Genomic DNA, 13,786 nt, shown 5'->3' with positions numbered 1-13,786 from the left:
CAGAGAGGAGAAACACTAGGCTATGTGGCTTCCTGCCAGCCAACTTCAAATATCAGAGCTGGATGGGCCCCTCAGGATCATCTGTTCCACCTTCTCCTTGAGGAGGGGGAAACTGAGGCCCAGGGAGGGGCAGGGAGTAGCCATGCTGCACAAGCAGTGGCAGAGCCAGAAAGGTCTAGAAGGAGACCTCACCCTAAGTCACCATCACTGAAGCCATCAGCAGTGACAGCCTGTCTGGACAACTTGACCCACAGTCAACCCCATCACCCATGCTCCCCACTCTGAGGTGGGAGCCAAAGACCAATCAACAGACAGATAGATGCAACAGCAGCCTGGTGCCAGGATATGGCATCCTCTGCTACCCGGGGAGGTCCCAGATGGTGCTCATCAATCATACCAGCTCTGGTCTCCGACCAGATTCCCAGCCTCTGCTCCAGTCTCTTCATTCAGGGTCCTCTCCCCAAAGGCAGCTACCCTGCTAGCCCTCCGTGACCCAAAGGCACAGGACCCTTCTGCTGGCCTCCATCACCCCTCTCCCAGACCTGCTCCTAGTGGCTGTCCCTTTGGAAACCTTCTGATAAACCTCCCAGCCCACTGCAGTGAGCATCAGATGAAATGACACACAGGCAGCTCTGAAAAATATGCAGCAGGAGCTACAGGTAAGATACCACTTTGATATATGCTCATCCACACCGAGATGGGCTGACCTGGACCTGGGCTGACCCTCCCCTCCTGTAGTGTGCTAGGATTCGGGGCAGGAGTGTCTGTCTTGATTTAAACAAAGGACAAAATGCCTAAATTCCAAAGATGACTCTACAGTGGTGGAACTTGAGATGCAGTGAGGAGCTGGAAAGTAATAAAGAGGGTTGGGGGATGGGGGAAGAGGGTGTGGGGTGAGGGGGACTCCTACTAAAGCAAGTGCTGAGGTTTATCTTTGAATTCTGTAATGAAATTCTATAATTACATAAAATTCTAGAATGTTCAATCTGGAAGGGACCTCAGAGGTCACCTTTTCTAATTCCTTTATAAATCAGGAATGTGAGACTCGGAGAGAAGGCAATTGACTTCTCCAAGGTCTGTGCCTCCTCCAAGTTTAGCTCTGGAACTCAGGTTCAGTCATGTCTAAGCTAGTGAGAAAGAGAGTGAGACCGTGTGTGTGTGTGTGTGTGTGTGTGAGAGAGAGAGAGAGAGAGAGGGAGAGATTGACAGAAAGAGAGAGAGATACAGATATGGGGTCTTATCTTCAAAGAGAAGCAGATGGGACCTGCCTGGGTGAGAGGCACACAGCTGGACTAAGAAATAGAACCCAGCTACCTAGCTTCGGTGGCTCCCTGCCCAGTGACCTCCGGACTCTCACTGAGCCCTGTGGCATGGGTCATCCTGGCCATGGCACCTGCAGATAATGCAAACCCTCTTCCCCCTCTCTGCTGAGATTATCCTTACCATCCTTCCAGAACCATTCCTGTTCATTCTCCTCAATTCTGCCTTCCTTGGACAGACACTGACCAACAACCATTTCCTTTGAGCTCTCTCTGGCCTGTATTGTGCCATCCTCTGACTTATAGGACCCATTACCATACTCAGCACACCCAGGACTGCAAAATCAGGGGTGCCTCTGTCTCTCAGACTGGGCAGGGACCCCAACTCTGCTCCAGGCCAGCCTAGCACCTGACTCAGAGCAGGGTCCTGGCAAATTGGATGGATGAAGGAAAACCAAAAGGAATGGCCAATGGGTGAGCAAGGCTCTTGTCTCCCAACATGGTCATGCTCAGGGCCGGTCCCTATACTTCCTCTTAGCTGTAGAGCCTAATGGTTAAGTATATGGACTGCAGTCAGACAAGCTGGGTTCACATCCCACCGCTGGACAAGTTACTTGCCTTCCTTGTGCCTCAGTTTCCCCACCTGTAAAGTGGAGTTAAAAAACAGTTCCTCCCTTAGGACTGCTGTGGAGCACTTGGACAGAGTGAGGCTCATCAGACAGGTTAGTCTTCATCATCAGCCTGGTGCTGAGCGGGGCGGTCATTCTCCTGGTGGGTGCTCAGGCTCACTTGGTGACAAAGGAGAGATGGGATGGGTGACACAAGCCACTTCTACTTACAGGTCCCAGGAAGCCCATCCCATCACATACACTCCCAGTGCTCTGTTGAGGTTGATCCACTGAGGACTCCAAGGCTCAGAGATGGTGAGTGACTTGCCCACAGGCACAGAGCCAGTAAGAAGCCAAGGGGTAAAAAACCAGGTCTTCCAACGCGAAGCAGGGCTCAAACGGCAAGGACACAGAGAGACCAGATCATAAGTGCTTTTCTCCACTATCTTTCTTCGGACAGCTCAAAGAGACTTTTTTCCAACAGGCACATGTATTTTCCCCCCAAAAAAAGCATGAAATTCTTCAGATGTCCAAGTGACAGCCTAAAGCTTGGCTTCTTTTGTTCCTTAAATCAAGATCAGGGAGCAGAGCAAAACGCTCTTTTCCTCACTGCTCTCCCCCCAGAATCACTTCAAAAACCGCTGCAGGAAGAACGACCATACACTGGGTGTTGAGAAGACCCCAGCAAAGACAGAAAGCACTGGAAAGGCTGAAATGAGAACTGCCTGGTGCTAAAGGGCAGGGCCTGAGGGTGACACCTTTGCAATGAGAAGCTTAAAAGAGTCAGAATAGGGTTTCCCTGGTGGCGCAGTGGTTGAGAGTCCGCCTGCCAATGCAGGAGACACGGGTTCGTGCCCTGGTCCGGGAAGATCCCACATGCCACGGAGCGGCTAGGCCTGTGAGCCATGGCCGCTGAGCCTGCGCGTCCAGAGCCTGTGCTCCGCAGCGGGAGAGGCCACAACGGTGAGAGGCCCGCGTACCGCAAAAAAAAAAAAAGAGTCAGAATAGAAGCTGGGGCTCTCCAGTCAGAAAGAGGAAGAGACGCAGCCCTCCGCTCAGGGAGCCTTGTCAGAGGAAAAACAGCAATGCCATCAGGGAGCTGCAGCCTGAGGGGAGACACAGCCCCGCCCCCAGGGAGCCCCGGTCTGAGGGGAGACACAGCCCCGTCCTCGGGGAGCCCCGGTCTGAGGGGAGGCACAGCCCCGTCCTCGGGGAGCCCCGGTCTGAAGGGAGGCACAGCCCCATCCTCGGGGAGCCCCGGTCTGAGGGGAGGCACAGTCCCGTCCTCGGGGAGCCCCGGTCTGAGGGGAGACACAGCCCCGTCCTCGGGGAGCCCCGGTCTGAGGGGAGACACAGCCCCGTCCTCGGGGAGCCCCGGTCTGAGGGGAGACACAGCCCCGTCCTCGGGGAGCCCCGGTCTGAGGGGAGACACAGCCCCGCCCCCGGGGAGCCCCGGTCTGAGGGGAGACGCTGTCCTGCCTCAGGGAGCCCCACTTTGAGGGGAGACACAGCCAGACCCTTATGGAGCCCCAGCCTGTGGAAACACAATCCTACCCTCAGGGAGCCTCAGTCTGAGAGGGAGAAAACAGCCTTGCCTTTAGGAGGCCTACTCTGAGGGGAAATACAGCCCTCACTTCAGGGAGCAAAAGTCTGAGGGGAGACACAGCCCCGCCCTCAGGGATCCCCGGTCTGAGGGGAGCCACAGCCCCGCCCCCGGGGAGCCCCGGTCTGAGGGGAGACATAGTCCTGTCCTCGGGGAGCCCCAGCCTGAGGGGAGACCCAGCCCTGCCTTCAGGGAGCCCCAGTCTGAGGGGAGACACAGCCATGCCTCAGGAAGTCCGAGCGGGGAGACACAGTCCCTCCTGTGCTAAATTGCTCAGTGAACTGATTATCACACATTCAGGTTGTCTCTAAACGAAGCCCATACACGCTCCATGGATTTACTAGCAAATGACTCTAGCTATAGAATAAAAGGAAACACACCAAGAACACTCATCTCAGCTTTTCCTGGACTGGTGGTCCCTAATAGAGGTCCATGGACCCCTCTGAAATTATAAGCAAAATGTGGCATATTGGTGCATATGGATGCATTCTTTTTTTGCAGAATTTTCATCATATTCCCAAAGAGCTTCCTTAGGTTCAAAGGCTAAGGAAATATGGGTTTTTTTTTTTTGTTGTTTCGGGTCTTTTTAAAAATTTTTTATTTAATTAATTTATTTATTTTTGGCTGCGTCGGGTCTTAGTTGCGGCACACGGGCTTCTCTCTAGTTGTGGTGCACGGACTCAGAGCGTGAGGGCTCTTCGTTGCGATGCGTGGGCTCTCTAGTTGTGGTGTGCGGGCTCAGCAGTTGTGGAGCAAAGGATTAGTTGCCCCGGGGCACGTGGGATCTTAGTTCTCCGACCAGGGATGGAACCCGCGTCCCCTGCATTGGAAGGTGGAGTCTTAACCGCTGGACCACCAGGGAAGTCCCCGAAGATATGGTTTAACTTCTTTCCCTAAGCATCCCTCCAACCTCTGGCAAAAAGTTGGTGGTGATGAGCACATAGCTTGGATCTTCAATGCTGGGTCCAAAACTCAGCTCTACCCCTTAGCTGTATGACCTCACTTAGCCTCTCTATGCATCAGTATCCCCATCTGTAAAGTGGGAGTAATAATAGTCCCTCTCTCCTACAGGTTTTCTGAGAATTAATGGAGTTCATATATGCAAAACAGAACAGTGTCTGGCACATACTAACTTGCATTTAAGTGCCTGGCATACAATAAATGCTCACAAAAGCCCTGTGGAGAATAAGGTGGCTTCTAGGGAATCCCCACGTTCTCCCCTCCCTGCTCCCTACTGCTGGGCTTGATCAGGACTTCGAGCACCTTCATGTCCTCGCCCATCAGGGTCCATCTGGCTGTTGTACAGCCTTCATTGAGGAGAGCAGACTGGGGACAGGTAAACCACCATCAGGGAGAAACAGGAATCCTGAAGAGGCTGGAGAGACCCCGAAGCTTGAGGGGCCCTCCAGATGCACCCTATTTCTCCATGGAGCAATTTAACACCAAACATCTGGTTAACCCCAAGCAGGCAAAGAGGGTGGGAGGGGGCCACATTAACCATGGATATAATCAGCACCAAATCCTTTGTTGTGACACCCTGTTCACCCTACGTATCAATGCTGGGAGGTAGACATTGGCCTCATTGTACAGGCAAGACAGCTGGGGCTGAGGTGTGCCAGTGTCACCCAGCTTGCCAGGAGCACCGAGACTGAACTCTGAAGCCGGAGACATTCAGAGGCGCCTGCATTACCAAAATCCAGGGTCTCCCAAATCCCCACCAGCAGTGCCCCTCACATCCTCACTCTCCCGTTTCCTACCCCCAGCTTCATCAGGGGTGCTCTCAAAGGAACAGCTGAAGAGGACTGGAGGGCTTCCCATCTCTCCCTGCCCTGCTCCCTGTCCTAACAGGCAGAAGTAATCCCAGGAAAGGTGAGGAGGGAGCCGGGGAGGAGAGGGACCTTGGCATCCAGCCCCTGGCACTCACCCATCTCCCCTTTCAAACCCTGTTCCTCACCCCCGTGCACTGTCTCCCTGCCAGGCAACCTCACCAAGGTCTAAAAGGCAATTTTCACGTGGCTTAAAGAGCTCTCCTTCCTGGAGCTATTTGCATTTTTGTTATTATTAATTATTGTAATAACTGTCCCTCTTAAGCTACGTGACCGAGGGAAAAGAGCCTGAGCTCTGGCCTCAGATCCATTCAAACTAGAATCTCCACACAGCCACATGGTAATTCTGTGACCCTGCACAAGCTAGTTAACCTCAGTTTCCTCATCTGTGCACGCAGTCACATACCTGCCTTGTGCAGTTGTGAAGCCAATAGCTTACAACAGAAGTGTAGGAAGTGTGCTCGATTTTTCTCTCCCTCATGCCCACTCCCCCATTCCATTCATCAAGTCTTAAAATTTCTCCTACTGGGAACTTCAGGCACTATGCTAGGCCAGCAGAGGTGAGTGACATTAGGAGACAGAGGCACCTTGCAATGTTTTGGAATCACACTAAGTCTTTTTTTCTTGACCAGGAAACTAGCAGGAAAAGAGGTTGTCAGGGGTCCAGCCAAGCTGTGCTTGGAAAATCAGTCCCCAGTCACTTAACACTGGCTGTCCACTGACTGCAGGAAAATCTGAGGAGTCAGTCCTCAAAGACACCAAACTCGAGGCCCCTTGTAGCCACAGGGATCTCAGGTAGTCTGTGGGTCACCTGGAAAGTCTCCTTGTGGCAGAGGCCATGACTGTCCACCCAGCAAGCATTCCTCACTCCCTTCCTAATAGAATCCATGCTGGTTCAGTTATCTGATGCAGATGGCCTGAAGTCAGAGAAGGTAGGCTCCTGTCCTTTGTTGCTGTTGACTGGTTGTGTAACCCCCCAAATTTATACATTGAAACAATAACTCCCAATGTGCTGGTATTGGAGATGAGGTCTGTGGGAGGTAACTAGGGTTATTTGAGGTCATGAGGGTGGGTCCTTCACGATGGGATTAGTGCCCTTATAAGAAGACCTTGCTCTCTGCTCTCACCTTCTCTCTCTGCCATGCGAGCACAGTGAGAAGGTGGCCACCTGAGGCCAGGAAAGAGTGCTCACCAGAATGTGACACCCTGATCTTGGACCTCCATCCTTGAAAACTGTGAGAAATAAATTCTTCTTTCTCTTGTTTAAGTCACCCAGTCTATGGTATTTTGTTTTGCCAGCCAAACTGACTAATATACTGGCCTGGGGTGGACATGAGACCTGCCTTTGGCCACTGAAATAGAAGGGGAAGTCTGCTGAGAGATTTTGGGAGTGACTGTGCTTTCTAGATAAAAAGAAATTTTCAGAGAGAGGCCTTTGGTCCAATGTCTTGCTTCCTGTCTTTGGATGTGGTTGTGATACCTAGAAAAGAGGCAGTCATTTTATAACAGTGAGGCCCACCATTTGGATGATGGCAGAATAGAAAGATAGCTGCATCCTTGATGGCAAAGTGAGCTGACAAACCGGAACCGAGATAACCTACGTAGAGACTCACTGTGATCTGAGAAAAATAAATGTATTTTGGGTTTGACCTACTATCAGATTTTCTGTTACCTACAGCCAAAGCATTCCTAACTGAATCTGATTCCTCTGTGCCCCAAAGCTTGTTCCAGCCTTATTCCCCTCACCTCCTCCCCACCCTGTCTTGCCAATGGTAGGTCATCTCCAGCAATGGCCTTAGGTCTGAGCAGGGAGACCTGTGGGCTGGGAGAGGACAGATGGTAAGCTACTACCATATGGTCTAGATGCCAGGGAAGGCCAGCTGCAATCCCATGACTCTCTCTGGTCTCTTCTCCCTAGGGATTCCTCTGGTTCTGGGTTTGCCTGGCATCCCTGAGCAAGGAAGGCCTCTCTCATCCTTGGAGATAGAGTACCTACTTCTTGGCTACATCTACCACGGTTGGTACCCAGGCCCTACCGTGATTCTCATCCTTGGAGACCCCAATCCTCAAACTCAAGAGGCTCTCAAGGTTTTGAAGTCTGAGGAAACTGGATTTGGATCCCCCTCTCCAAAACACACTAACTGTACAGCCTTGGGCTGGTTCCTTAACCTGAGCCCCGATTTCCTAATCAGCAAAAAGGGAAAAATACTACTAGTATTTTTCTAGTTCATAGGATTGTTGTAGGGTTAAAAAAGATGCAGTAATTGTGGTAGGCAGAAATCTAAGATGGTCCCTGCGATTCCCACCCCCTGGTATACAAGCCTGCACAATCCCCTCCCCTTGAGTGTGAGTGGGACCTGGGAATATGATAGGATACTCACTTCTGTTACTTTATATCAAGTAGCAGACTCTGGAGAGATTATCCCGCTGGCTTTGAAGAGGGAAGCTGCCATGTTGTAAGAGGCCCACATGGCTGGACCTGAGGGCGGCCTGTAGGAGCTAAGAGCCCCAAACCAGCAACCAAAAAAAACACAGGACTTTAATCTTACAGCTGCAAGGAATTAAACTCTGCCAGCAACCTAAGTGAGCTTGGCTTAGACCCTAAGCCTCAGATGAGATCATAGACCCTGCAAGGCACCTTGATTTCAGCCTGGAGAGACCCAGAGCAGACAAGTCAGCTGTGCTGTGCCTGGGCTTCTGACCTACAGAAACTGTGAGATAATAAATGGCTGTTGTTTTAAGCTCTAGGACTACGGTGATTTGTTATGCAGCAACTGAAAACTAATATAATAGTCTGAGTTTGTACCAAATCGCTATTTGAGTAGGTTAGTAGCTGAGTACAGGCAATTGCATATGGTTCAGCCTAGTACAGATGTTAAGTGCCTGGCATGTAGTAAGCACTCAATAAATCCCACTGTTTTTATTCCTCTGGCTCCACTAAACAGTATCTTAATGTAGTCAGTGGCTGAATGGACCTCTTTTTCCTAGCAATGGCTCTAACAGCTGCCACACTGCCCCCAGGCTCCTCCTTCCCCCAAAGCCACCCTCCCTCTGCCTGTCAGAAGACAGTGTTCTGAGCCCATTCACACCCCTTCTGAGAGGCTAAGGGCACAGCTCTTGAGCTAGGCTGCCTCTCCAAAACGCCAACCTGAACAGACAGCAGAAAACAACATCTCTGGGGCAGAGGCAACAGCTGCCCCACCAGCCCCACGTCAGCTGGAGGGGGAGGGCAACTGCTTGAGAGATCCCAGCAGGGCTAAGCCACCACCTGCCTCTGGACTCTCCCCTCCTTGCCTTCCCTGTGGGTCTCGGGAGCCCCGCCATGTAGAATCGTTCAGTGGTTCTGCCAGCAAGACCCCGCGGAAGTGCACAGGTTTCCTGTTACATAAAAAATGCAAATTGCTCTTTCTAACCAACACGCTGGTCTGGATCCCTGCATCAGACGGGGCATAGAGAAATAGTGGGGCCCTTGGGAACAGGACACTGGACAGGTGAGTTTTGACTGGGTCTGCAGGGAGGCTAATAAAGTCAGGAAAGGTCTGGAACAGACCATCAGAGGAAAGAGAAGCTCGTGGCTCACACTTTCTACGATGTCTGCTGGAATCTGGTGTCACAAACCATCTACCTTACTCCCAAAACAACCCCTCAGAATCTCTAAATGTACACAGTATGTCAAATATATGTCAAGAAAGCTGGGGGTGGGGGGAAATAGAACTTTCTAGATGGATCAGATCTCCAGGACCCACACAAACCACCTATAGAGAAAGATTTTTATTTACTTTCAGGTGTCAAATAATAGGCAACATAAATTACTATTCATGGCTTAAGGATCCATTTAATCCTTCTACTGTGATAAGGATTATTACACTTACTTTACAGGTGAGGAAACCACGGCCCAAGTTAAGTGCTTTACCCAAAATCACAGGGATTTGAACCCAGGTAGACAGACCCCATAGACTCATGTTCTTACAAGCATTGAGTCAGACAACCAGAGGCTTTAAAATCTTTGGCCCGAGTTTACCAAAATCAGTGAAAACAATTGTTTGGGAGTAGACTATAGATTAGCCCAGGAGATACCCAACACAAAGAAGCAGGGGCCCAAACATGTCCATCCCACAGTGTCACCTGCCTTCAGCAGAGGCTTGGATGGGCCTCTGCTGTGGTCCTGTGCTGGGGCTCAGACATGCCCCTGTGCCAGGCAGCTTTGCTCAGCTAGGAGTGTCCTAGGATAGGCATGGTGGGGGTCAGGTCCTCCCCTAGGCAACAGCAGAGACCTCCTAGGGCTGCAGGGGATGGCAGGGACCTTCCTAAGGAGCAGAAGGGAAGGGAACTAGCTCACAGGAATGCTAGTTTCCAGTTCCTTTGAAACACTGGCCCCCTCATCCCCAGCTGCCCATTCTGAAGCCCCCTGGAGCGCTCAGTCCACCAACACCTCTGCCTGCCTTACTATTCCTTGCCCACCAGCAGGTGTCACCTAGATGCTCAGGGCAGGGGCACCCTGTAGCCTCCTCCCCCGGGCTCAGTCAATGCTGACCATGAGATGCAGGGGAGGAGGCCTTGGCTCTCATTAACTGGTGGCCATGGAGTATAGAATATGCTGGAGAAAGCCATTCTGTGCAGCTCTCCCTCCTCCCCATCCTCCTCCTCCTTGCCTCCTTTTCCTTTTCTCTCTCTCCCTTTCTCGATCTGTTCTAGAAACTGGATAGTTAGACCTGGTTGAGGCAAAGAGATGGATTTACAATTTCAAGTTGACCCACATTGTTTTCTTGCCTCCCTTCTGTTCCAGGTGACTCCTCCCTCCTCACCCCTTCCTACCAAAACTCATTATTCCACACTCTCTGGCTTTTGGGAGGGTAGGAGCAGAGCCTGGGTCATGCCCTCCTCAGGTTGATGTCCCAGGAAAGGGAATGAACACCAGAGTTGATCCCAGAACCACATCCCCCAGGAACTCAACTGCATCCCTAGGTACTGCTTAGGCAAAAGGTTTGAGTCTTTGGACACCTCTGCTTCCAGAGAGCAAACAGGAGGGGCCAAGTGCTACTGCCTTACAGTAATCATTGTAGTTATTTATTGAGCACCTACTGTGTGCGAAGCAAGTGCAAAGCTGCATGCTGGATGCTTCACGATCCCCTACTCCTGTAAATTAATTCCTCCAACAGTGTTCGGTGAGGACCTGCTACATGCCAGCCATGCTTCCAAGCATGAGGGGTACCTCTGTGAATAAGGTTTCTCCACGAATAACAGGTTCGTTGTTTGCACTTGACAAATGGGGGAAAGCGAGGCTAAAAGTATGCCCCAAGTGGTGGAGCAGATTCCATTTTGAAGTGTCTGATTCCAAAGCCACAATGCCCTGTGCCCTCTGCCTCCTCTGGGTTCGTGGGTCTGAGTCAGGGTGGGGATCGCTGCCCTCAAATGCTTATAAAGTTGCTTTGGGGGAAGAGGAATGAAGTCTACACACCTGAGATGTCTTCAGAGGTTGTGTGCTCAGTATGTGAGAGACCCGGTGGCCCAGGCTGAGTGCTCAGGACCCAGGGAACACAGAAGGCAGTGATTTGGGCTGCGTGTCTCTCAAGGGTGAGAAGGATGGCTGGAAGTGGGGAGCACGAGGCCAGGCTTTTCAAGATGGGGGGACACGAACTGGCAGAGATGAAGGCAGGGTGAGATATGGATGGAGAATGTGCTGTTCAGAGGCTCTGAGGTGAAAAGCCTCCCAAGACAGCTCCGACACAGGCATGACTGAAGGCTGGGAAGGAGCATCAGGTGCAGGGCTATGCACCAGCAGGGAAGGGAGGACAGGCTGGGGCAGCTGTGGATGGCTGAGGAGGTGAGCCTGGAGCTCATGGGCAGTCAGGAATCTCCCAGCAGAGTAATGGCAAGATGCAAATGGCCTTGGGAGATAATTCTGACAAAACCGTATGTGGAACCATAGGGGAGACATGTGGGGTTATCACAGGAGCCCCCAGAAGGGCCTGATGCAGGGGCCAGCTATGTTCAACTTCATCAGCCCTCACTCCCACTCACCCTAAACTGCAGCCCCCCGGCCAAGTCCTTCCCTCTTTCACATCCCAGCCCAGTTCCCCTGGCTCCATCTACACCTCCCCAATGCCACAACTTGGGAACACAGGGTTGGGGTGCCATGAAGGTGGGTGAAAGGTCTGACCAAAGAGAGGCCTGGGCGATTTGGAACAAGTGCACACCCAGGACCCTGGAAATGCTGTTGGTCACTTGGGGCAGGGGAATGGCATTTCCAGCGGAAACTCAAGAGGTGGGCTCTGTGTAGGCCACAGTGCCCCCTCACAATCCCAGCAAGGCAGTGACCGTAGGCCAGCCACAGGGTGACTGCACTAGGGATAAATTCCCCCTTCCCCACTTGTATCACTTACTGCCTGGGGCAGCCTTCCTCTCAGATAGGAGAACCTGGGGGAGACCCAGCTTAGATGGAGAAGTGACTCCCAAAGCCTGTGTGACACGACTGAGGATTTGGGGGTGGTAGCCCACAAAAACTCTCCTCCCCCTCCCCTGCTGGACTCTAAAATTCCACACTCATCGTTCTAGTCCTTTGGCTTAAGATTTTGTACCCCCAGTTATTGTTTTTTTAATGGTGCAACTTTAAGTTATCAATTCTCCACATCTCAGTATGAATGAGTCAATCTGATCCTTTCCTGAGAGTCAGTTTTGTTGTTGGAGGTGAAGAAAGGCTTTCAAATCCTGGGGTCTAGATTGGTGGGTGGGTAAGGGAGGAGAGGATGAGGGTGTTGGGGCAAAGGAGGGGGGAGAAGAGAGGGAAGGAGGGCACAGAAGGCAGAGGCTGGGCACGCCTGGGAGGGATAAGGCAAATCATTCTCTTCTGGATTTGGGGAGGGGATGATCAGAAATAGACTGCTGTGAAGACCCTGCTATGTCCTTTCACTACCTCCCTCTCCCCACACGGGCGTCTGGACCCCCGTTCCTGTGTCTTCTTCTCTCCTCGCAACAACAGTCCAGAGTGCAAACTTTCTGGGATACGACCCTAAGCCTGGCTTCCCCTTCCGCGGTCGCCACCCGTGGCTGGGCAGGGGCTCTTGCAGGACAGGCAAAGGGGCGTCCTGGAGAAGAGGACACTCTGGAAGGGGGCGCACGGAGGTAGATGGTCGGAGCCAAAGGGGCACAGGGGCTCTGGGGCCAGGGGCGGGGCCGAGGGCCAGGGCCAGCGGGCGGCTCACCTGCAGGACACGGTGATCTCCACCTTGGTGGCCGGGATGCTGCCCGCCAAGGAGTCGAACTCGCTCAGCGACGCCATGTCCTCGGGCTGCTCCATAGCCCACCGCGCCCTCCACCCCAAATTAGTAAATCCCTGCGCGATTCACGCCTCCTCCGGAGCAACCGAAACCCTGGGCTCTCCCCCAACTCCGGAGCCAGGGCTGGGCGGCAAAGGGAGGAAAGAGGAGAGCGAAGAGGGGGCGTGGGAAGTGAGAGAGGGAAGCGGGGCGGAGGGAGCGGGGGCCGAGGATACAGGAGGGGGCGCGGGTGACGCGACGAGGAGGCCGGGGGGCCAGCGGAGAGACGCAAAGAGCACAGGGAGCTGAGGCGCAGCCGGGAGAGGCGGAGGGGCGCGGGGAGAGGGCACCGGGAGGGACGCGCGGAGTCGTGGAGGGGGCACCGGGAGAGGGGCGGGGAGCTTGGGGCGGGGACAGAAAGGGTGCAGGAGAGGAAGAGGGGTGTGGGGGGCAGGATGGGGCGCGAGCTGCGGGGGTGGCCGGACTCAGGCAGCGCGGAGCGAGCCCGGAGCGCAGGGGCTGCGGCGCCTCTCGCTGGGTCTCCGCGGCGGGGTTGGGGACGCGGCTGCGAGCGCCACCTCCTCGGCTCCGGCTCTGGCTCCGGGGCTCCCGGGCTGCGGGAAAATCAAATCTGCCCGAAGCCGCCGCCTCCCGCCACCCGGGCGGGCTGCGCGCAGAGTCCGCGAGCGCCGGAGGGGGCGCCCGCAGGGGCCGGGGCGGGGCCGCGGGCGGGGTCTGCGCGCTAGTGTGAGTGTGTCCGTGCGAGCGTGTGAATCTCTGTGCGTGTGGCTGGCGTGGAGACGCGGCTCCAGATGCTGGGAGCCTGGGGAGTGACAGCTAGAGATGGTCTCGGCCGTGCGCGTCTCCGTCTGCGCCCGCCCTCCACTCCCCACCTCCCTGAGGGGTCTCCATCTCCGGGGAGGGAAAGGGATGTGTGAACCAAGGGGCATCTGTATGAGAAGGGTCTATGCGGAGCGGGGGTGGGGAGGGACCTGTGCAAAAGAGACAGCAACCCCCAACCAGAGGTTTGGAGGCGGGGATCTTTGCTGAGGGTGCGCCCCAACGGAGGGCAGGTCTCAGTCCAGAAACAGATTACACATCTCCTGGGAAAGCATGTGGGCCGACCCCGGTGCCCGGAGGGCCCGCCTCGGTTTCCCAGTGAGGGTCCTTAGGCCTAGGCAGAGTGGGTGTATGGGCGCTCCCCCATCCGCCTGTGGTTCCCGCCGGGCCTGGC

At 53.8% G+C, this 13,786-nt stretch overlaps 1 protein-coding gene across 2 annotated transcripts in view; it reads right to left on the bottom strand.

Moving 5' to 3' along the window:
• CPNE5 (copine 5) overlaps positions 1 to 12,593 on the bottom strand; it is a 91,434-nt gene extending 78,841 nt beyond the window's left edge. For both annotated transcript variants that reach the window (XM_060109866.1, XM_060109867.1), the window contains exon 1: positions 12,499 to 12,593. In XM_060109866.1, coding sequence (XP_059965849.1) covers positions 12,499 to 12,593 — 95 coding nt within the window. The remainder of the gene's footprint in view (positions 1 to 12,498) is intronic.
• Positions 12,594 to 13,786: the final 1,193 nt, after the last annotated feature.

Source organism: Mesoplodon densirostris, chromosome 10 (assembly GCF_025265405.1).
Source record: "Mesoplodon densirostris isolate mMesDen1 chromosome 10, mMesDen1 primary haplotype, whole genome shotgun sequence".
NCBI lineage: Eukaryota > Metazoa > Chordata > Mammalia > Artiodactyla > Ziphiidae > Mesoplodon > Mesoplodon densirostris.
The sequence above is the reverse complement of the archived record's forward strand: the minus strand, read 5'-3'. Positions and strand labels throughout refer to the sequence as shown.